This window comes from Mustela nigripes, chromosome 17 (genome assembly GCF_022355385.1).
Source record: "Mustela nigripes isolate SB6536 chromosome 17, MUSNIG.SB6536, whole genome shotgun sequence".
Lineage (NCBI taxonomy): Eukaryota > Metazoa > Chordata > Mammalia > Carnivora > Mustelidae > Mustela > Mustela nigripes.
The window spans coordinates 42857520-42882089 of record NC_081573.1 but is presented as its reverse complement, the minus strand read 5'-3'; the positions used below and the strand labels follow the sequence as shown (position 1 = coordinate 42882089).

General features: G+C 46.6%; 2 protein-coding genes and 1 pseudogene across 5 annotated transcripts in view; 1 reads left to right on the top strand and 2 right to left on the bottom strand.

The window, feature by feature from the left end:
- Nucleotides 1-337, bottom strand: part of CDH1 (cadherin 1) — an 84119-nt gene extending 83782 nt beyond the window's left edge. The window contains exon 1 of the mRNA XM_059383235.1: nucleotides 142-337. Coding sequence (XP_059239218.1) covers nucleotides 142-189 — 48 coding nt within the window. The 5' untranslated portion in view covers nucleotides 190-337. The remainder of the gene's footprint in view (nucleotides 1-141) is intronic.
- Nucleotides 188-10327, top strand: LOC132004966 (peroxiredoxin-1-like; annotated as a pseudogene).
- CDH3 (cadherin 3) overlaps nucleotides 2898-24570 on the bottom strand; it is a 76112-nt gene continuing 54439 nt past the window's right edge. The window contains exons 17-19 of one of the 4 annotated variants that reach the window (XR_009400668.1): nucleotides 13498-13705; nucleotides 7378-7484; nucleotides 2898-3434 (exon numbers count right to left, since the gene is read on the bottom strand). The gene's annotated coding sequence lies outside the window, so the exon portion shown is untranslated. Of the gene's footprint in view, nucleotides 3435-7377; nucleotides 7485-13489; nucleotides 13706-21296; nucleotides 21314-24570 lie in introns of those variants that run through there. The other 3 variants (XM_059381466.1, XM_059381464.1, XM_059381467.1) reach the window with 3 other exon arrangements.

Here is a 24570-nt window from a genome sequence, read left to right as displayed (position 1 = left end):
GCCGTTCTCGAAACTAAACTTTCTTGGAAGAGGAGGGGGCGACAGGAGAAAGGAAGGGCCGACGACAGAGAGACTGGGGGCCGGGAAGCGTGGCGTGGGGGCCGGAAGGCGTCCCCCGCCCAGCCAGGGGACGCGACGTACCTGTAGCAGCAGCAGGAGCGCGGAGACGCTGGGGTACCGAGGGCCCATGGCGGGCCGAGCAGCGGCCGGGTCCAGCGGAGCTTGGCGGGGCGAGAGTGCGGCAGGACTTCCGCGAACTCACAGGTGCTCGGCAGCTCCCGGCGCGGACCAGCCGGGTAGCGACGCGGCCTCCAGGTGAGCCTGGAAGGCACCGCCCCCGGCACCGCTGATTGGCTGAGGCTGCACCTGCCGCCCACGGCCAATGAGCGGCGGGGCTTAGGCTCGGCTTCCTCCGCGGATTCGGGGGTGGTCGGCTTCCACCCGCTTCAAGCCGCAGCCGCCCACTGACTCGCTACCCGCACTTGCTAGAATCAGGATGTGGGATGGGGGTCCCACCATCCCTGTCACCTCCAAGTTCCCGCCCAGCTTCCTGGTGCCTCACAAACACCTGGGGACAGAAAGGAATTTACTCTTTATCTAGTTTTGGCCTTTTTTTTTTTTTTTTTTTTTTTTTGAGTAGACTCTGCTCTCAACGCGGGGCTTGAACTCGTGACCCTGAAAACGAGTCACTCCTACAGACTGAGCCATCCAGGCGCCGCGTTAGCTCTGCCTTTTCTTTCTTTCTATCTTTCTTTTCTTTTCTTCTTAATTCTTTTTTTTTTTTTTTTTTTTTTTTTTTTTGGACAGATTGAAGAAAGGGAAGGGCAGGGAGAGGGAGAAGCAGGGTCTCTGCTAAGCAAGCAAGGAGCCGGATATAGGCAGGAGCCCAGGGTCCTGGATCATGACCTGAGCCTAAGGGAGACGCTTAATCGACTGAACCACCGAGGCACCCCCCCATCCCCCCCCCCCCCCTTTTTTTTTTTTTTAAGAGTTATTTATTTTAGAAAGAAAGATCAAGAGCAGGGTGGAGGGGCGGAAGGAGAGGAGGAGAGTCCCAAGCAGGCTCTGAGCTAAGCACCGAGGCGGGGCTGATCTCATGATCCTGAGATCAGCACCTGAGCGGAAACCAAGAGTCGTTTGCTTAGGTGGAATAGCTTAGGTAGCTTAATCGACTGAGCCACCCAGGGGCTCCTAGTTCTGTCGAAAATTTTTTTAACTCCAGGTTTCCATAGGTTGTGAGTGTGCAAATCAATCCACTGGGTGGGACCCACATTTCAAAAACCTCAATATCTCCATCTTCCAAATGGCATGCCAGGCTCTATGTTAAACATTTAACATGCACCCTCTCCTTTAATCTTATCTCAAAACAACCCAAGAGCTGTTGTTATTCCCGTTTGATAGGCCAGTAACTGACGCATAAAGAATTGGAGACCAGTAGGAGGTGGTGGAGGACTGGAACCCACCCCCTCTCATTCCAGGACCCTTCTTGATGTTAGCTTCACCTCTTGTAGACCCCAGACCATCTTGCAGCTGGAGTGGTAGCTTCCTTTTTCTTTTTCTTTCTTTCTTTTTTTTTTTTTTTTAAGATTTTATTTATTTATTTGACAGACAGATCACAAGTAGGCAGAGAGGCAGGCAGAGAGAGAAGGGGGAAGCAGGTTCCCAATCGAGCAGAGAGCCTGATGCCGGGCTTGATCTAAGCGCTCTGAGATCACTATCTGAGCCGAAGGCAGAGGCTTAACCCACGGAGCCACCCAGGCGCCCCTCCTTTTTCTTTTTTTTTAAATTTTATTTATTTATTTGACAGAGAGAGACACAGTGAGAGCGGAAACAAAAGCAGGGGGAGTGGGAGAGGGAGAAGCAGACCCCCCACACACACCAGGAGAGAGCCCCATGTCCATGGGATCATGACCTGAGCCAAGGCAGATGCTTAACGACTGAGACACCCAAGCGCCCCTGGAGCGGTAGTTTTCAATCTTCGATGTTATCCTGGAAAAAACCTTTTAAAGATCATCCAAACCTGTTATCTGCAAGTAAGTTTCAATGTCCCATAGCAAGTCAGTATCAAAGCCAAGACTGGAGCCTAATCCCCTGATCCCCAAATTGGGGCTCAACACCACACTATTGTCACCACTGCCTTCTCTAGAGAATTCTGTCCTTAGGTAAATAATTTTAGAGTAAAAAAAAGATTAGACATGCAGATGTTTGATCAGAGAGCTTCTGTGTCTGACTGCCAGAGGCCAGCCTCGTCTGCCTGGTTTGGCTATCCCAACATCGAAACTATGTTTCCCTCACCCCCCAAGCATGTTCAGAACTACTAAACACTGTGAAGCAAACTGCTCACCAGCTGCATGACCTTGGGCAGCTAGGGGCTCTTATCTGTGTAAATGGGCCAATGGGAACTATGCAAGAGAATGACTAAACAGAATACTTGGCACCTGGTAGTGCCCGCTCAGTAAATGTTTGGTGTGTTGGTTGTTCTTTGGAAAGAGCACTCCCTTTCCCTCTTCCTTACGGGGAAGGCCACTTTCAGCATACTTCACTAAATATTCACTAAAGGTGAATCTGGGCTCACTGAGGCTACTTTCTTAACCCAGAGGAGGGGTATTGCTGCAAACCAAGAGAGTGTTTTGAATCAGCCCAGCCATCCTGCCCCACATGTCCCCTCAGTTTTAAATGGGTTTCCCCACCTGTCCCCTCAGTTTTAATGGGTTTCTGAGTACACGCCCAGGCCATTTGGATTTCTGCATTTTGGCTCTCTCTGCCTCTTAACCCACCAGGAGGCTCACAGGGAAAGGGCTCCAGTATTTCCTCTCCCACTGAGGCTCCTGCCCGACTGTGCATTAAACAAGATAATGGAAATACAGAAAGAGGCGTTTCCCCCATGGGGCAGCTGGTCCGTTTATTTTTTTTCTCCCAGTTATGTAAAAATACATATTTTATACCATTGCTCAGCCCAGGGAGCCTTTAGGGCTTTGCTTTTCTCCACCCAGCAAGCCCTGGCCTTGTAACTTTGAAGCAGCTCTCATCGACTCTTCCATTACACTCTGATAATTCAATAAAAAGGATTTTAGAAAACAATTAGGGGCAGTGAAGACAGGTCAGCATGATGCTCTCTTCAGACTTCTCAGCAAGTCCTTCAAGTTCCAGAAACAGTCGTGAAGGGCTGCCGGTTCTCAACGGTCGGGAGTGAGGAGGGAACACCCAGGAGGTTGGAGGTAGAACACGGAGTGACTATGGCTTGGTGAATTGCCTCAGTTTCCTCTTCTGTCAAAAAAGGTTTCCTTTGGGGCTCCTCCGTGGCACAGTCAGTTGGGCATCTGACTCTTGGTTTCAGCTCAGGTCATGACCTCAGATCACACCACGCATCTGGCTCCACCCTCAGCGGTCTGCTTGTGACCGTCTCTCCCGCTGTCTCCGGGCCCTCCCTAACCCTAAAATAAATAAATAAATATTAAAAAAAAAAAAAAAAGGATTCCTTGGGGCACCTGGGTGGCTCAGTTGGTTAAGCATCTGCCTTCTGCTCTGGTCATGATCCCAGGGTCCTGGGATCGAGCCCCCGCATCAGGCTCCTTACTCACTGGGGAGCCTGCTTCTCCCTCTCCTTCTGCTGCTCTGCCTGCTTGTGCTCTCTCGCTCTGTCAAACAAATAAATAAAATCTTAAAAAAAAAAAAAAAAAAGATTGTGAGAATCAAAGGAGCTGATACATTGGGCTATGCTGCTGGTGCCCTTTGACCTCAAGTTGATGGAGGCTTTACATTCTCCTCTAACTGGGGAGGGGGTAGCAAGTGTCTTGATCCTTTCCAGTCTCCGTTTCCTCTTCCATATAAAATGGGGATGCTGGGCGCCTGGGTGGCTTAGTGGGATAAAGCCTCTGCCTTTGGCTCAGGTCGTGATCCCAGGGTCCTGGGATCGAGGAGCCCCGTATCAGGCTCTCTGCTCAGCGGGGAGCCTGCTTCCCTTCTGCTCTCTCTGCCTACCTGTGATCTCTGTCTGTCAAATAAATAAATAAAATCTTTAAAAAATAATAATTAATAAATAATATAAAAATAAATATTATAAATAATGATAATAAATAATAAAATAAAATGGGGATGCTGATAGCACTTAATTCACAAGATTCTTGTGAGCACTGCATAAAGTCAGCCCTTAGCACTCTCGGCTCAATACATCCTCTTCCCAAACTTTGAGCCGGTATGAAGCCTCCCCACGGCCACCATTAAAACCTCATAGGCTAACTTTGGCTGCTGCGCAGAAAAAACTCTCTGACACTGTCTGGTTAATCTTTTCAACCTTCCCAAGGGTCATTTGCATTTTAAAGAGGGCTCTAGGGTGTGCTTCTTTCAAATGAATGAGAATTTGGGAGCTAGTAAGCTCGGCCAGGGTTCTTGGAAGGGGGTCTGTGGAGGAGCCGGCCTCTGGTAGTTCCAAGAACCCCAGAGATCATCTGCAATCATGTCTGCGCAGGTCCACCGCATTCATTAGCTTCTCAACTGAGGGGAAGAAGAGTCACAGTCTTGGAGTTAGATCTCTCTGAGGGCCAGTCCAATGTTAACAGTACAATTTCAAGTATCTACAGCGAAAAGAAAGGTTGGCCAGGGGCCTTGCTGGTGGGTGACAGCCCCCACTGCTGATGCAAACCAAGCATGGGTCGCTGGGATGAGAATTCCAGGTTTCCTTATTACAGGGTGTGTCTCCGATGAACTTCCATTTCCTGGGTGTCCCGGCCCCAGGTCAGCCAGGAGGTTAATGATGACTCCTCTGGGTAGTCTTTTCCCTTTCATTTCCTGCAATAGGGTGGCAATAGCGGTGCACAGACCAAGTGGGGTACCGCCTCTCTAAGCCTCTCTGAGAAGAGCTTAACCCCTACCTCGCTGGAAAGGCATCCCAGGGAAACTGAAATTGCCAGGGTCTGCAGCCAGATCAAGCTCCCAATGGTGTGGGGGAGAGGAGGCTCTGTACTAACTCCTCCTAAGGGCTCCTGAAACCTCTGCTGGCCCAGATTGCCTGCCAGCACATAGGGGAGGGAGCTGGATATCCAGCTTCAGCTTCCTGTGAAAATAACGGTAACTGAAAAAAAATAACGGTAACTGAAAAAAAATAACGGTAACTGATAGGGGAGCCACCCTGGCCCCTGCAGCTCTGCCCCTCATGTCTGCAAAAAAAACGTTGTTCTTTCAAACACAAAGAAAACAGTACACTGCGTACCATGTAGGGTAGAATGAAACACCACATAGCTATCATCTAGCTTCAATAACTGTTTTTCGCTATTTTTTTTTTTTACAGATTTTATTTGTTTATTTGACAGAGATCACAAGTAGGCAGAGAGGCAGGCAGAGAGAGATTGGAGGAAGCAGGCTCCCCGCTAAGCAGAGAGCTGGATCCCAGGACCCCAGGATCATGACCTGAACCGAAAGGCAGAGGCCTTAACCCACTGAGCCACCCAGGTGCCCCATTTTTCACCTTTTTATAATTTTGTCATTTGTAAAATCTTGTCTCATCTTTTCACCCTTGCATTAAAAAAAAAAAAAAAAACTATTTTTAGAGCAGTTTTATGTTCACAGCAGATTTGAGAGGAAGATACAGAGATTTCCCCAATACCCCTTGCCCCACCCCCATAGAGAGGCTCCCCCAGCATCCCCCACAAGAGTGGTACCTTTGTTACAGCTGGTGAACCTGCACTGACACTTCATAATCACCTGAAGTCTACGTTACAGTTCTGTGGGTTTGTACAAACGTCCAATGACATGTAACCATTATAGTGGCACACAGTCATTGCATTGCCCTAAAAATCCTCTGTGCTCAAAACAAACAGAATCCTCTGTGCTCTGCCAGCCTACCCATCCCTCCCACCCTGCTAACTCCCCTCAACCACTGATCTTTTTTACTGTCTTGTAATTTTGCCTTTTCCAGAATATCTGGGGCACAAGTCAGCCCTCCAAATACACCATTTTGGCATACTGATTATTCTGAATTACTTAAGAAAGAGCCAGTGCAAAAAAAGCCTCTCTGGCTCCCACTTTGTGCTCTCTCTCCCATGTGAAATGTTCCCTCCTTCTACCAGGAAAGGGACATCCTTATGGGAGGACGCAGAGAATTCAGGGCCAGGGAAGCTTTTATAAATAAAACTGATCGGTTTTACTAATTTACTACCCCCAGCCCAAAATCTGTTTAAAACCCCCTACTAATTGGTACTCTCAAACATAAGTTTTCTTTATCCTGTCAGTTCCTCACAATGTATATGTCTTAACCTAAAATGTGTAAAAGCTTGGGGTGCCTGGATGGCGCAGGCAGTTAAATGGCTGACTCTTGAGAGAGATCTGAGATCAAGCCCTGAATTGGGCTCCAGGCTAAGTAAGCATGGAACCTGCTTAAGATTCTGTCTCCCCTTCTCCCTCTGGCCCTCCCCACTGCTCACATACTCTCTCTAAAAGAAATACAATAAAATAAAAGAGGGACGCCTGGGTGCCTCAGTCAGTTAAGCGTCTACCTTTGGATCAGGTCATGATCTCAGGGCCTTGGGATTGACATATAAATAAACAAAATCTGAAAATAAATAAATAAAAGATTGTATATATTTATTTATTTATTTGATAGAGAGACCACAGAGGGAAAGTAAGAGGAAGAAGCAGACTGCCTGCTGAACAGGGAGCCCAATATGGGGCTCGATGCCAGGACCTAAGATCATGCCCTGAAGCCAAAGGCAGACACTTGACTGAGCCACCGAGGCGCCCCAAAATCAATCCTTTTTTTTTTAATCTTTTTTTTTTTTAAGATTTTATTTATTTATTTGACAGAGATCACAAGTAGGCAGAGAGGCAGGCAGAGAGAGAGAAAGGGAAGCAGGCTCCCTGCTGAGCAGAGAGCCGGATGCGGGACTCGATCCCAGGACCCTGAGATCATGACCTGAGCCGAAGGCAGCGGCTTAACCCACTGAGCCACCCAGGTGCCCCCCAAAATCAATCTTAAAAAAAAAAGAAAGATGTGGAGTGTGTGTGTGTGTGTATATATATATGTGTGTGTATACATATACACACATATACATATATATGTATATATGTATACGTATATATGTATACAGTGTGTGTGTATACATATATATGTATACATATATATGTATATGTGTGTGTATGTATACACACACACATATATATATGTATATACACACACACACACAATGGGATATTACTCAGCCATAAAAAAAAGAATGAAATCTTTTCATTTACAATAACGTGGATGGTTCTGGAGGGTACAATGCTAAATGGAATAAGTCAGAGAAAAACAAATACCATATGATTTCACTCATATGTAGAATTTAAGAAACAAACAAAGAAAAAATATAGACTCTTACATATAGAGAACAAACTATTGGTTACCTTGGGGAGGTGGTAGGGGAATGGGTGAAACAGGCGAACTGGATTAAGAAGACACAGTGGTGAGCACTGAGTAATGCATAGAGCTGTTGAATCACTATACTTCACAGCTGAAACCAATATAATACTCCATGTTAATTATACTGGAATTAAAATTCATAAATGTATAAAAGCTGCATTCCTTGATCATTTCTTTGGGTCTCTATTTTATGACTGAGCCTCCATGTACATGTAATTAAACTTTGCTTTTCCCTTGGCACTTTTTTTTAGGTTCTTTAATTTTTTATTTTTTTAATTTATTTAAGCAATCTCCACCAAACATGGGGCTTGAACTCACAACGGCAAAATCAAAAGTCACGCTCCCTTCCAACTGAGCCATCCAGGAAATCGCTCCTTTCCTTCTGTTAATCAGACTCAGGTCAATTTGATTCTTAAACCACCTAGAACCTTGAAGGATAGAGAAAAATACTCCCTCCCCAGCTGTTGGAATGATAAGGTCTATAGACTTTTCAGATTGACTTTTTATTAATAATATTCAATAAATAACACTATTAATATTAATAAATATTTAATATTTTACTTTTAACAAATTTTACTATTTTTTAAAAATTTTATTTATTTATTTTTTTTTTAATTTTTTTTAAAGATTTTATTTATTTATTTGACAGAGAGAACTCACAAGTAGATGGAGAGGCAGGCAGAGAGAGAGAGAGGGAAGCAGGCTCCCCGCCGAGCAGAGAGCCCAATGCGGGACTCGATCCCAGGACCCTGAGATCATGACCCGAGCCGAAGGCAGTGGCTTAACCCACTGAGCCACCCAGGCGCCCAAAATTTTACTATTTTAACTATTTAAATTATTTTAAAATAATTTTAATAAGTATTTAATATTAATAAATATTTCCCCCATGTCTTTTTGTGTCTTGATAGCTCATTTTTAGCATAATTTTTAGCATAATTTTTTAGAATAATATTCTATTGTCTGTATGTATGCAATCTATTTATCCACTTACCCCTTTTATAAATTTATTATTATTTTTTTAAGATACAAATTTTTTTTTAAGATTAAAATTAAAGATTTATCTATTTGACAGAGAGAGAGACACAGCAAGAGGGAACACAAGCAGGGGGAGCGGGAGAGGGAGAAACAGGCTGTGGGGCTGGATCCCCGGACCCTGGGATCATGACCTGAGCTGAAGGCAGACACTTAACTGCCTGAGCCAACCAGGGGCCCCAAATAAAATCTTAAAAAAAAAATAAGATTTTATTTATTTATTTGAGAGAGAGAGAGAGACAAGCACAAGCATGGGGAGCAGCAGTTAGAAGGTTAAAGAGAAGCAGGCTTCCCGCTGAACAGGGAGCCTGATGCAGGGCTCAATCCCAGGATCCCAGGGTCTTGACCTGAGCCAAAGGCAGATGCTTAACTGACTGAGCCACCCAGGCACCCCAGGATGTCTTGTGTTTTGTATTTGGTTGAGTGCATCTTCACAGTGTCATGTAACACATCCCTCTATCCTATATGTCATGCATACTGGTCCTCAGATCTAGAGGCTTTATTTGATTCGGATTCAATTTTTTATTTTAATTGTTTTTAAAGATTTTATTCATTTGCTTGACAGAGAGAGAGCACAAGCAGGCAGAGCGGCAGGCAGAGGGAGAGGGAGAAGCAGGCTCTCCCCTGAGCAGGGAGCCCGATGCGTGACTGGATCCCTGGACCCTGGAATCATGACCTGAGCCAAAGGCAGATGCTTAACTGACTGCCCCCAAGGGACCCCAGATTCAATTTTTTAGACAAAAATATTTCCTGTGTGGTTCTAAGAACTTCCCACAACATCTTACCAGGAAACGAGAAATTGTCTGGTTGGCTCTATTACAATAGTAAGATTCAGTTAATGTCAGCTGATCCCCCATTAGCAACTTATCTATCAGCCTTTTACCTTGTGGTTTTAGCACTATAAATGATGGCTGACCAGATCCATTAGCTCATTAGGGCCAAAAACAAACATTTATTAAGCACTCCCCTGTACTCTGCTCAGCACTATGGACACAAAAGTAAACAAAATATGTTTCCTGCCCTGAGCCTGCCTGGCTAGCTCAGTCAGTAGAACATGCAACTCTTGATCTCAGGGTTGTGAGTTCGAGGACCATGTGCGTTGCAGAGTTGACTTAAAATAAATAAGGCAGGTCCTTGGTGTCTTCTGTCTCAGAGTTGCCCATGGCAAAATATCTTCAGGGACTACCAACTTCAAAGCCACAGCTATTATGCCAAACGGCCAGTTCAAAGACATCAGACTACCTGACTACAAAGGCAAATACACTGTGTTCTTGTTTGACCCTCTTGATTTTACCTTTGTGTGCCCCAGGGAGATCATTACTTTCCAGTGACAGGGCAGAAGAATTTAAAAACCTCACCAAGCGATGAGTGCTTCTGTGGATTCTCATTTGTGTGACCTGGCATATGGACCAACACACCCAAGAAACAAGGACTGGGACCCATGAACCCTCCCTTGGTATCAGACCCCCAAGTGTAGCATCACTCAGAACCATGGAGTCTTTTTCTCTCTTTTTTTTTAGGACGATGGAGACTTAAAACCTGATGAAGGCCTCTCATTCAGGGGCCTCTTTATCAGTGATGAGAAGAATATCCTTTGGCCGCTCAGTCTAAATGACCTTCCTGTCAGATGCTCTGTGGATGAGACTCTGAGACTAGTTCAACCAATTTACTGACAGCCACGGGGAAGTGTGCCCAGCTGGCTGGAAGCTGGGCAGCAATACCATCAAGCCTGATGTCCAGAAGAGCAAAAAATATTTCTCTTAACAGAAGTGAGAAGTGGGCCATTTTAGGACTGGGCTGCAGTGGGTGTCCATGAAAACAAAATCTCTTTTGTACCAGTGTCAGGCTTAAAACACAAGACTCCATGCAGATGCTGTATGGGACGGGCCACGCCTTTCCTGCAGGGGCTGGGGAGGCCAGGCTTTCTTTCTCTGGGGGGCATGGCCTGAGCTGTGCTGTAGGCCAGGCCACCTGATGGGCACAGTGGGGCACCACTTTTGATCTTTAGTTGTTTCTATTAAACTTGAACTGAGAAAAAAAAATAATAATCGAAGTTTAAAAAAATTGTTTCCTGGGGCGCCTGGGTGGCTCAGTCAGTTAAGCATCTGCGTTCAGCTCAGGTCATTATCTCAGGGTCCTTGGATTGAGCCCTGAGTCAGGCTCCCTGCTCATTGGGGAGTCTGCTTCTCGCTCCTCCTCTCTCTCTGCCCCTCTCCTCCTGCTCGTGGTTTCTCTCTCGAGAGAGAGATTTTTTAAAATCTCTTAAAAAAAAGTTTCCTGCTCCTAAGAAGCTCAAAGGTAATGAGGGATGCAGACAGGTCAACATTCATCCATTTCTTTATTGAATGCTGACTGCAGTATACGGTATGATTAAAAAAAAATAGCTATCATGCCTTGGAGCTCATCGTACATTATATGCTTTCCTCTGGGTACTGTCACTGCTTCCATTTTCCCCATTTAGAAGCAGAGGCTCCTAGTATTTATCCAGGGTTACCCAGTAAAAGGGATAGAACTGGAATTTGAACCCAGGGCCCCTCCTCTCCAAGGCCTCTTAATCTCCATGCTGTACTGCTAAGGTCAGGGCAGGCTTTTACTTAACAGGTAACTGTCCAACTGAGAGGTAAACCTTGCTTAATTGAGCAAGAAATAATCTGTCAAATTGACCTGAAATTCCAGACCCCAGGGCAGCCAGGAGAAGCTGGTAAGAGCAGAGCTCAAGTTGCTGATCGCTCAGCAGGGCTGGAGCTCCCCTCCACCATGGGGTGGGGTGGGGTGGGGTGGGGGACCCACACAGCTGCAACCAGAGGGGCCAGCCCCAGGTGGGCCACGTGGTTCTCTGACCTGCCGCAGAGCAGAGCAGAACGTGTGATCCCCATTTTCCCGAGGAGCTGAGAGTGAGGCTCAGAGGGAAGGGCCAGCTCCCAGCAGAGGCAGGCTTGAGGCTGGTGCCCCAGCTCCAAGACCAGTATGGCAAACCGGGTCCCAGCATAGCCGTAGGCACTCACTGCCTGAGTCTCAGCCTTATGCTTCCACCAGCTAGTTTTAGGTATTTAAATGAGCCACTTAAACTCCCTTTGGTCCTCAATTTCCTCATCTGTACAGATGGGGATCACAGTAGCACCTACATTGTTGGCTGGTTGTGAGGAACCCAAGGGAACAGGGCACCCAGGAAGTGCTAGACAAACATTAACTATTTCCACACTTCCCGACGCTAAGGGTTTCCCCGAGTGCAGTCCGTGGGCCGTGGGCCGTGGGCTCCCCGCAACAAGCCTCTCCCGGCACCAGAGAAGACCCCACTCCTTCTCCCCAAGCTCAAGACGTCATCCACAGGGATGGCTGGAGAAAGCCCCTCCTTCTCGAACTTCAATTTTTTTCTTCCACCACTAAAAAGTAGGACTTTGTTGGGGAGCCTGGGTAGCTCAGTCGGTTAAGCGTCTGCCTTCAGCTCAGATCATGATCCCAGGGTCCTGGGATGGAGCCCTGCTTCTGGCACCCTGCTCCTTTGGAAGCCTGCTTCACCCTCTCTCTGTGCCTGCCTCTCCCTCTGCTTGAGCTCGTTCTCTCTCTCTCTTTCTCTGTCAAATAAATACATAAATCTTTGGGAAAATATTTAAAAAATAAAAGCAGTAAAAAGCCATACAACAGGGCGGGGGGCTGGGTGGCTCAGTGGGTTAAGACTCTGCCTTCTGCTCAGGTCATGATCCCAGAGTCCTGGGATCGAGCCCCGCATCAGGCTCTCTGCTTAGCTGGGAGCCTGCTCCCCACACCCCCCAACTGCCCGCCTCTTTGCCTACTTGTGATCTCTGCCTGTCAAGTGAGCCACCCAGACGCCCCAAGGGAGTGTGGGACCCTTAATCTCAGGGTTGTAAAAGCCCCACATTGGGGTTAGAAATTACTTACAAATAAAATCTAAAAAAAAATTTTTTTTTAAAGATAAAGTAAAACCAATGAGGAAGGGCAAGAGAAAATATAAGATAAAATGAATAAGATAGAAACAGAGCAAAAATAAAAAAGCATTTGGTCTCTGCCTCCACAAATGCAAACTTGTTCTGACTAGGCTAAGTGTTTAACCCTTTCTAGATACACCTAACAGGGATTAAAGGAGGGTGGTGGGGCATTAGCTAGGAGAAGGAATGGAGCTCTGCTGCCCACTACCACCTGGATGAACCTTGAAAACATGATATGCTCAGTCAAAGAAGCCAGACACAGAAAGCCAAGTACAAGTCCATTTTTATGAAAGGTCCAGAAGAAGCAAATCCATAGAGACAGAGAATAGATTAGTGGTTGCCTAGGGCTGGGCAGGATTTGGGGGTAAGAGGAACTTTGGGAGTGACTGCTACTGGAGTTGGAACCTTCCTTTAGAGAGGGAGGCATATGTTCTAAACTTAGATTGTGGTGACAGAAAAAAAAAGAAAAGAAAAGATTGTGGTGATGATCTCACAACCTTGTAAAAAAAACGAAAACCCACTGAATTGAATGCTTTAAATGGGGAAACTGTGTGGTTTATGAATTTTGTCAGAATTAAGCTGTTTTCTTTCTTAAGTGGGGAGGAGAGTTTTGCTAAGAGCAAGCTTAGCAGAGGGGTGACTTTTGTAGTCCTCTACCTCCTACTGGTTTTGTTTCTTTCACAAATGGAAAACTCTAGAAACCTTTCATCCACACACATATATAATTATAACAGCAAAAATGGCTCTCATTTACATAACACTCAGTGTGTTCCAGGGTCTAGTCCCAGGCACTTTTATTGTTACTGTCTCAAGCACCTCTGTGAGGAAGACACTATCCTGCCCCCTCTTGAGGAGACCAAGAGGTGAAATGATTTTTCAGGGATAACAAGTGGCAGAGCTATGGCAAACCCACCATGTGCCAAGTCCTGGGCTCAGCACCAGCAATACAGAACCCCATCCTGAAGTTCGTCACCCCTCCACTGTCCATGAAGAATGAGCCAACCAACCCAGTGCTAGAGAGACCATCCCTGTTTGCCAGGGACCGTCGGGGTTCCTGGGGTGTAGGACCCTCAGTGTTGAAACCAGGGAAGCCCAGGGTAAACCCCACTGAGGCAGTCACCTTACCAGTCAGTGGGCACGTTGACAGTCCTGGGCACGCATGGCTGGGTTTGCTTGTGCCTGTGTGCACATGTGTGCTTGTCTGCTCATGGGTTCGTGGAAGAAAGGGATACGTCTCCATCCTCCGAGGATCGGCAATTCTCAGCGAGAGTCCAAGTTGCATAGGAGGGGAAGGTGAGGCTGAGTCAGATGGTGGCGGGTTGGGGGGAGCCTCCTGCAGGGGTGTAGACCAGCCGAGTGATAAAACCTGGGCAAAGAGCAAGGTTTCCAACGCAAGAAGAAACTCTGGAGTCCAGACTGAGGGTGAGGAGGGGCCCAAGGTTTTGCAGAGTGACTCTGTAACTTCTCAGGCTGCTTTCACTCACTCACTCATCCGTTCATTCATGGGGTAAGTACCCACTGGGCACCTAGCATGTGCCAAGTGTTTTCCTGGTGAGGGGAGTGTCTTTCTGCCCTGAAGGAGCTTTTGCTCTGGTGGAATAAACAGACAAGGGAAGCAGGTATTCACAACCGAGGGCGAAAAGCGAGAAGGACAGCACCAGACCACTCAAAATAAACACCAGCCCTTAACACCAGAGCAGGGGGCCCCGGGCCCCTACCCTTTTGATTACTGGGTGACAGGGATGTCTGGGGGGTATGAAAGATAGCCCCCCTGGTATGGGGAGCACTTGAGGGACTCAGGGAACCAACTGATTGCCAATGATACGGAAAAATTTCAATAGAGTATCTTAGCACCTAGAATAGCCATGAGCTATTAGACTAGAGCTTGGAGACTAGAGCTGGTGGTAATGATTCAAGATTAACAAGTCACACGATAGGAGGGCATAAGGGGCTCAGGGAAGGCTTCCTGTGGGAAGTGACATCGGAGTTAGCCAGAGTGCCTGAAGTCACCACCTGGGCAGAAGCCCAGAAAAGAGGGCTCAGCATTTTCAGGCAGTTCAGTCTAGCTGGAGGAGGGAGATGCAGGAGACGGGGCCCAACAGGCAGGTAAGGGGACTGCTGGGTGCTGGCACTCACGGTCAGCAGCTGGGCCTGTGTCCTCAGAGCAATGAGGAGCCACTGCAGGATTTTAACTAAAATTAGAGGAAAAACAAAAAACATATATAACAACTGAACTAGATAAAAGGCAAGGTCCTTTCTCTTTTCTAAAGATTTTAAGTAATCTCAAGAAAAAAAAAAAAAAAAAGATTGTACATAATCTCTACACCCACCCAATGCAGGGCTCGAACTCACAGCCCCGAGATCATGAGTCCCATGGTCTACTGACTGAGCCAGCCAGGCACCCAAAGTATGGAAAGTCTTTTAAATTCGAGCCACTCTAAAAGTTGTATGGTGGTATATTATTCTGGTTTACTTTGTATTTACTCAATGACTAATGCTGAGCACCATATATTTTCCCTTTCTTTTTTTAACGTATTTTTTAAAAGATTTTATTTATTTGAGAGAGAGCAAGAATGAGAGAGAATATGAGCAGGGGGAGGGGCCAAGGGAGAGGGAGAAGCAGGGAGAAGCAGTTCAGGGAGCTGAACATGGGGCTCGAGCCCAAGACCCTGGGTCATGACCTGAGCTGAAGGCAGAAGCTTAACCCACTGAGCCACCCAGGCACCCTTTCCTTAAAAAGAAGAAGAAGAAGAAGAAAGAAGAAGAAGAAGAAGAAGAAGAAGAAGGAGGAGGAGGAGGAGGGGGAGAAGGAGAAGGAGAAGAAGAAGAAGGAGAAGAAGAAGAAGAAGAAGGAGAAGAAGAAGAAAATTATACAAGTAATAAATATCCACAGTAGAAAAAGATTTTAGGGGTGTCTAGGTGGCTCAGTCAGTTGACCGTCAGATACTCGGTTTTGGCTCAGGTCATGATCTCAGGCTCGTGAGATCAAGCCCCATGACGAAGAGTCGGCTTGAGTTTCTCTCCCTCTGCCTCTGTCCCTCCCCCACTGCAGCCCCCCCACCCTTCCACCACTGGTGTACACACACATGCTCTCTCTATAAAATAAATAAATAAATAAATCTGAAAGAAAAAAGAAAAAAATTATTTTATTTTATTTTGGACAGAGAACGAGCATGTGCACACATGTGAGAAGGGGAGAGGCAGAGGGAGAGGAAGAGAGAGAATCTCAAGCAGACTCCCTACTGGGCATGGAGCCCGACACAGGGCTCGATCTCATTGCCCTGAGATGGTGACCTGAGCTGAAATCAAGAATCGGAGGCTTAACTGACTGAGCCATCAGGCGCCCTTGAGGTCCACATTTTTGATGCTGGTTGGGTCCAATGCCCCAGAGTGAGATCCCACAGGACCAGCCAAGATGATCCCTGGCTTCAGACAGGATAGAAATCAAACACGAGCTGAGAGGAAGTGAGAACAGAGTTTATTGACGACGTAGAGAGTATAGATTTGTCCAGGAGACTCAGAAAGGACAGGAGAGTGAGTCTCTTTTTTTAGGATTTTAATTATTTACTTGTCAGAGAGAGAGAGAAAGAGAGAGCACAAGCAGGGGGAACGGCAGGCAGAAGGAGAAGCAGGCTCCCCACTCAGCAAGGAGCCCCGTGTGGGACTCATCCCAGGACCCTAGGATCAAGACCCAAGCCAAAGGCAGATGCTTAAACCACTGAGCCACCAAGGCATCCCCAAGAAAAAAATGTTAATGCAGAGATAAACAAAAAAGAAAACTAAAATAAAAATCACCTATTATCCTAGAGTTAACCACAGTTGACATTTGAGTTATACCTAAGATATGCTCAGATATATATTTCCTGATATATAATTATTACTAAGTAATACAGATATATAGATGGATATGATTGTAGATAGATAGATATGGTTATACCTATCTATACGATTATATACATCTATATTTGAGTAACTAATGTACCTGGTACATGGTACAAAGTCTGAGAGGAATGAAAAGTTAAGTGCTGAGAAATAAATCTCCCACTCATTCAGCTGGCAAAGGTAAGAACTAACTAAACAGGGTAGCAAAGAACATGAACTAACAGCATCCTTTCATGCGCTGGTGGGAGTGTCAACTGGCGCGATTCTAGTGAAACGGAACATTTACAAACCCTGTACCCCAGCCTCTACCCTACAGCCCCTTGCTCAGCATTTAACCAGAGAAATCACCAAAAACATGTGCCAGCATGAGAATCATACAAGAATATCCATAGCTGTATTACCGTAAGAGTAAAAATGTAAAAAAACAAAAACAAAAACAACAAAAAACCCTAGATGTCCATTGACAGGAGAATAGGTATTTATTTTTTTATTTATAAATCCTATTTTATTTTATTATTTCATTTTATTTTTATTTTATTTTATTTTATTTTGTCAGAGAGAACAAGCAAGCACAAGCAGAGGAAAAGCAGGCAGAGGGAGAAGCAGGCTCCCCGCAGAACAGGGAACCTGATGCGGAACTCAGTTTCAAGCCTCCGAAATCACGACTCGAGCTGAAGGCAGACACTTAACCAACTGAGCCACCCAGGTGCCCCAAGAATGATTTTTTAAAATGCAGCATATTTGGGGTGCCTGGCTGACTCAGTCAGAGGAAGGTGCACATCTTAATCCAAGGGTTGTAACTTTAAGACCCACGTTGGGTGTAAAGATTACTCAAAAATTAATTCTTAAAGGGTACCTGGGTGGCTCAATCATTAAGTGTCTGCCTTCGGCTCAGGTCCTGATCCTAGGATCCTGGGATGGAGCCCCAAGTCGGGCTCCCTGCTCTGCGGGAAGCCTGCTTCTCCCTCTCCCACTCCCCCTGCTTGTGCTCCCTCTCTCGCTATGTCTCTCTCTATCAAATAAATAAATAAAATCTTAAAAAAAAAAAAAAAAGTAACTCTTCTTCTCTGGTCCCCCAGCCCCTTTGTTCCCCTCCCCAAAGGCAACTGCTGTTACCATCCTCCATGTATCCTCCAGGAATAAACTACCCCATTCTATAGTTTATAGAAGGTTACTTTACTTCTATAAAGTAACCTGTGTTTGTACTCTGTAACTGCTCATGGACAGCCTACCTTGACAATAAACATAGATTCCTAATAGCATTTTAATGGTTGTATTATTTCCCACTGTTTAGATACCTATAATTTATTAAACTAATAGCCTTCGGGTAAACCTGGGTTTTTTCCCAGTGCTTATTCTTATAAACAACGTTATGAGGAATCCCTTTATATATACACCTTTGATGACCTGTATGGTAGGTCTTGAGGATAAATTTCTCCAAGGGGAGTTACTGAGTCAAAGATAATGTGCCTCTTTGCAGGATTTTGAGCCATTCCTTGTGCCCACCAGCAGGGAGTGGGGGATGGCCTTGAAGAGCTTTAGCAGCAGGCTCGGTGCTACGAGGTTTTTTTGTTCCTGAAGCTACTCCAGAGGTTAATTCTCCAGCAAAGCCAGGTTAGCCATGGCCAGGCTGTCCCTGGGGGGGCAGCAGGAAATGGGGTGGCTTCTCTGGCAGAGGAAAACAACAAGTCTTTATTAAAATGCTATTCGCCAAGAAGCTTTATTAGCACAGATCTTGGCCTCGTATTTGGGCAACTCCCTGCAGTCTGGCACAGGACTCTATCTCCTGGGGGAAGAGGAGCAGGAGTCCAGGGTGTGCCGGGCTCCCCTTCCATCAGCTCACCTCTGCAGTTACTATGGTGCGGTGGATAAGAGCCAGCCAGGAGCCAGACCGCCTGGACTAAAATCCCTACCTCCTGGCTGTGCGCCTTTGGGCGAGTTTAGAATCTCTCTGGCTTCAGTTTGCGCTTCTGGGAAATGGGGCCAATAATACCCACCTTGTGGGGTTCTTCTAGCATTTAAATGAGTTAGTACACAGGGGCGCCTGGCTGGCTTCGTTGGAAAAGCATGGGACTCCTGATCTCTGGGTCATGAGTTCAAGCCCCGCGTTGGGAGAAGCGTTTACTTAAAAAAAATTTTTTTTTTTTTTAATATGTGAGTATATGTAAAGTGCTCAAAACACATTGGACATGCTGAAAGTGCTCTCTATTAACTATCACAAGTTACTTGCCCTGGGCGAGACCCACAGTTACTGCCCTTGGTTGGAGGGTGGGGGATGTCCTTAGACTACTGGAGGAGGTAGATAGGTAAAGAGGCATTTATAATTCAGGGTGATGAGTGCATTAATGTAGATGCTAAGGCAACGCTCATAGGAGAAAGACTTCAAACCCAAAGATTTCCTGGAAGAAAGAACCAAGAAGGCAAGAACCAAGTCCCCTATGGGCTAAAGGAGGGGCAAAGTGGTATTGAGACTTGAGAGACCAGCAATTAACTCCTTTTACTGAAATGTGAAGATGGGATTCAGAGGTTTTCAGTCTTGGGTTTCAGTTGAGCATTTCTCAGCACCTGCCTGGGTCCCAGGTCCTCTGCAGGGTGCTGCAGCACGAGTGTGGGCTGGAGGGGCGCCTGGCTGGCTCAGTCAGTGGAACGTGTGACTCTTGATCTCGGGGTTGTAAATTTGAGCCCCATGTTAGGTGTAGAGATTACTTAAAAAAAAAAAAAAAGCAGAACTCTCTATTTATTTTTATGTAAAATCTTTCAAAAGAGATTTATTTATTTATTTATTTGACAGAGAGAGATGGTGAGAGAGATAGCAAGAGAGAGAGCACAAACAGAGGGAGGGAGAAGCAGAAGCAGGCTCCCCACCGAGCAGGGAGCCTACAGCAGGGGGAAGAGGGGCCTCGATCCCAGGACTTGGAGATCACAACCTGAGCCCAAGGCAGCCGCTTAACCAACTGAGCCACCCAGGCGCCCATCAAAATAAAAAACTTAAAAAAAAAAAAAAAAAAAAAAAAGAGTGAGCTGGGGATGTTAAAGGCAGAGGCTCTTAGTGAGCGTTTGACCTAAAGAGGGAGACCCTTATGAGCTCTCCTGGAGTAAGGAACAAAAAGTCGAGGGAGCAGGCAATTCTTACTCTCCCAGGAAAGTATGGCGGAGGAAATGCTTGTCAGAGTTTATCAGATTCAGGGAGGGTGAAGAAGGTAGGAGAACAGCACGGGCAAAGAAGAGGCAACAGGAAAGCCTATGTTCCGGAAGAGTGAGTTGTCCCTTGTGACCTATGGGGCCTGCACCCAGGGAGATGTTATGGGTGGGCAGCAATTACAGCTGGAAGGTCAGTTTAGGTCAGGGTTTTTGGAGGGCTTCACATGAGAGCCTAGTTCGACTTCATCTAGTAGGTCATGGGAACGGAACAGAAATGCTTAAGCAAAGAAAAGGGACATGATGAGATCTATGTTCTGGAAAGGTCATTCTGGCACACATGGGGGGAGGGATAGTTCTTGGGAGGCAGCGACACTCAAAAGACACTGTAACTGTCTAAGCAAGAAATCTGGTGGGCACAGAGGGGCCGGGGAGCGTGTCTGTAAGCAGCCATCTGAAACACTTGAAATTAAAAACCGGAAGTTATTCCCTGGTGGCTCATGAGTCAAGATGGCTAATACGCCTGGAAAAATAAGCTTGCTCCTGACCCCAGCCAGCAGGAGCATGAGCAACCTGATCTACTTGTTGATTAGGATTAGGGGAACTTCTCCTCTTTAACTGAGGGTCAAGTGAATTACTAGGGGAAGTAAAAAAAAAGAGAGCGACAGATATCTAAGGATGGAGTGACTCGGCTTTATCGTTTTTTCCTGAATGGAAACAACACATGAGATCTACATTTAAAATATTTCCCAAGGAGCATAAAGTGCATTCCACCAGAAACGGTCGTGGCTTCATTTCCATTGAGACGGTGACAGAAGGAGAGTAGAACGGAAGGGTGGAGAAGTGGGGGGAGGGGCAGACAGACACTGGCCAAAGGCCGCCAACAGCGGAGGGAGCGAGAAATGCCAGGGACGGGAGGATGAGGCACTGGGCCCAGAAATGGGCTGCAGTATAAGGACCTTGGGATTAAGAAGTCCTGAGTACAAATCTCTCCTGTTTCACTACCTTTCTTATCCCCCATTTTATAAAAAAAAGATTTTATTTATTTATTTACTTGACAGATTACAAGTAGGCAGAGAGGCAGGCAGAGGGACAGGGAGAAGCAGGCTCCCTGCTGAGCAGAGAGCCCAATGCGGGGCTCGATCCCAGGACCCTGAGACCATGACCAGAGCCGAAGGCAGAGGATTAACCCACTGAGCCACCCAGACACCCCTCTTATCCTCATTTTTAAAAATTTCATATTTATTTTTTAAGGTATTTTATTTTTAAGTACTCTCTGTCCCCAGTGTGGGCTTGAATTCACAACCCCAAGATCAAGAGTCCCACGCTGTGCTGACTGAGCCAGCTGGGTGACCCTCTCTATATTCTCACCTGTCAAATGGGGGTTATGATATCCTTATCCTACGGTACAATGAATGTTATTGGATCTGTGTCTTTAAAAATTTTATTTATTTGACAGAAAGAGAGAGAGAGAGAGAGCACAAGCAGGGGGAGCAGCAGGCAGAGGCAGAAGCAGGCTCCCCACTGAGCAAGGAACCCCCTGCAGGACTTGACCCCAGAACCCTGGGATGTAACCTGAGCTGAAGGCAGACATTAACCCACTGAATCACCCAGGCACCCCAAATTTATATCTTAAAAAGATTAGATTGCTCTGGCCACCTGCTTAGAGTGGGATAAAGGGGAAAAGAAAGGACACTGCAGATTACCTGGCTTTCCCAAGTTTTCTTAAGCTCTTGAGACAAGGGGATTTTTATTATTACTCTTATAGCTTTATTTATCATTTCTTTTTGAATTTCTCGTTGGCTCATTGAGATTCAGCTTTACAGCTGTTCTTGTCAAAACGTTCATAGACTCACTGATTCCGTGGGGTTGGGCCACTGACATCTTCCTTTCCCGTCCCCACGTGTTCTCACCACCCGGCCTGCGAGGAAGCACCAGGGCTCAACAGGATGTCTTGTTGCTCTTACTTCCGCTGCCTCCCAACTGCCTGGAACCTCGTGAAACGACACAGCTGGGTCCCTGAAGCACTCTCCCCCACCGCCTGTCCTCAGGCCTCACCCCTCTGCTTTTACTTCTCTCCCCAGGCAACCGCGCCACAGAGATGGGAACGATGAAGTAAAGCCCTTGAAGGGGCCACCACTTCTCCTTTATTCCTTCCTCTCTAACCGGGGAAGCAGGATGATGTGGGAAGCTGGCGCCCCTCCCAGCCAGCGTCCCCGGCCTGTGGGCAGCCCAGACCTCTCCCCACAGCCTCATTCCCTGGGACTCCCCTGCACCTGACCATCTGTGTTCACACGTCCCACAGGCCCCTCCAAACGCTCAGTCCAACACCAGACCTATCATCGCTCTTCGCCAGCCTGTCCGTTTTGTTTTCTTCATTTCAGAAAGCGGTACCATTATTCAACAGCTGCTCAGGCCAGAAACTTGAACATTTGGTAACTCCTTTATTTATTTACTTATTATTATTTTAATAAAATCTCCCCCCCAATGTGGGGCTTGAACTGCCAACCCCAAGACTGAGAGTCACATGCTCTACAGACTAAGCCAGCCAGGCGCCCTTGTAACTCCATCCTTTCGCACACTGATCAACCCACCTCTGATCACTCACCCAATCCTCAAATATCCCTGCATCTACCCACTTCGGTCTACACCCTCGTCCCACGCATCGTCACCCCCACTTGGGTGACAGCATCATCTTCTGAGCTGGTAATTTCCCCTTTCCACAGGTGGCTTTTTAAAGTTAGGGAGTTAGTTCACTGGTTTGTTCGTTCATTCATTTATAGGTAATTTCTACCCCCAACGTGAGGCTGGAACTCATGACCCCAAGATCAGGAGCTGCATGCTTTTCCTGCCAGGGGTCCCTCCAAGTGTGGCTATTTAGATTTAAATTCAATAATTAAGTAGGGGTACCTGGGTGGCTCAGTGGGTTAATCCTCTGCTTTCGGCTCAGGGTCCTGGGATGGAGCCCCACTAGGCAGAGAGGCAGGCAGAGAGAGAGAGGGGGAAGCAGGCTCCCCGCTGTGCAGAGAGCCTGATGCGGGGCTCAATCCCAGGACCCTGTGATCATGACCTGAGCCGAAGGCAGAGGCTTTAACCACTGAGCCACCCAGGTGCCCCTCTCTCTGCATGTTTTAAAAAAAAAAAATCATACAGTCTCATTTTCCTCCTCTTTTTTTTACACAAAAAGTAGCACATTTTACACACTGTTTTCCAACTTGCTTTTTCACTCGGCAAGCAGTGCCTAAAGAGCTTCCTCCTTTGCTTTCGGTGGCAGCATAGCCATCCCACCATGCTGTGAGTGTGGCAGAGTTTATTTAAGCAACTCCCACCCCCCCACAGACGGAAGGTTGCGAGGGGTTGTTACCAACCTCTTTTTTTTTTTTTTTTTTTTTTTAAAGATTTTATTTATTAATTTGACAGAGAGAAATCACAAGTAGACGGAGAGGCAGCCAGAGAGAGAGAGAGAGGGAAGCAGGCTCTCCGCTGAGCAGAGAGCCCGATGCGGGACTCGATCCCAGGACTCTAAGATCATGACCTGAGCCGAAGGCAGCGGCTTAACCCACTGAGCCACCCAGGCGCCCCTGTTACCAACCTCTTGCTCTTACAGACAGTGGAACAACAACAAGGGTAAGCGGCCTTGTCCATCTGGAATTTTGCACACACACAAGTGTATGGACGACACATGCTGGAGGGCTGGCTCTAGAGCAACAAGTCCTTCATGGCCCTGACCCTGCTGAACACACGCTGCTCCTCCTGCTCTCCTTCTCTAGCCCCCGACCAACTTCTCCAGCCCTCAAGTATCAGCTTGGGTGTTGCCTTTTTTTTTTTTTTTTAAAGATTTTATTTATTTATCTGTCAGGAAGAGAGAGAAAGAGAGCACAAGCAGGGGGAGCAGCAGGCAGAGGGAGAAGCAGGCTCCCTGCTGAGCAGGGAGCCCAGTGCGGGACTTGATCCCAGGATCCTGGGATCACACACTGAGCCAAAAACAGACATTTAACTGACTGAGCCACCCAGGCGGCCCATGGGTATTGCCTCTTCTGGGAAGCCCTCCCTGACTCCACACCAGGTCAGGCTAAGATCAGCCTGCACTGTAATTGCCAGGTTCCTTCTTGTCTCCTCCCTCAGTTTAGAGCTTTATGAAGGAGGCCTGGGGTGGGGTTGTCTTGTTTTTCCATATATCCCCGGGGCCTGGCACTTAGCAGAGGATCTATGCATATTTGCCGAATGATGAGGCGGACACCAAGTTTTAGTAGTTGTTCTTTCCTGTACTCCGTGGGCTCCCACAACTCATGCAGTTGGAAAGGAGAACCCCTGGAGAGCAGGTGATTCAAAAGGGAAACTGAGGCACAGAGGTGGCAGCCTTTCAATCAGCATCCTTGACTCCAACCTCTTTTTTTTTTCCAGCCCACTCTATAGTTAATAATAATAACAAAAACTATACGGATTAATATTTATTGAGTATCTGCTATGTGGTAAGTGCTGTTCTAAGTGTGTTACATCCATTAACTAATCTGATTGTTGTAGCAACTGTGTGAGGAATGTACTCTCATTACTCCCTTCTTAATGAATAGAGAAATTGATAACTTGTCAGGAACGGCAGAGAGTAACTGGCAGTGGGGCTTCACAGCTCATGCTCACGCTCACTGTCCGCTCTTCTTATAGGCTTCTCCCCTTTCCCAAAGCCCACTGTGACTCCTTACTGTCTCAAACCCAAAACTTCTCTTGTCATCTCTTCCCCACTCCCATTGCCACCCTGGTCCTTGTTGTTCCTACCTTACCCTGCCACCCTGGTCCCGCCCTTCTTGGCTTACTTTATTTTCTACTTCATTGGGTTCCCTCAAGACTGAAGTCAGACTGGGCTTCCTATCCCTTGCTATTATAGTACTGTCTGAGTACCAGTTTTCTTATCTCTACAAAGGTTGATGGCACATGAAAGCATGGGACTCTTCTTTCTTTCAGCCCTTATCTAACTCCGATATATCCTTTGAGGCCAACTCAAAGGGCATCCTCCTTCAGGAAGACTTCCTGGATTTCTCCAACCCCTAAAGTTCCCTCCTACTCTCCCCTGAACTCTAGGCAACTTCTAACACCCAGATTAGAGCATAATTCTTCTTTTACTTTCTGGGTGTAAATTGTTACCCCCATGCAAAATGAATATTCTTTGAAAGAACATAGAAA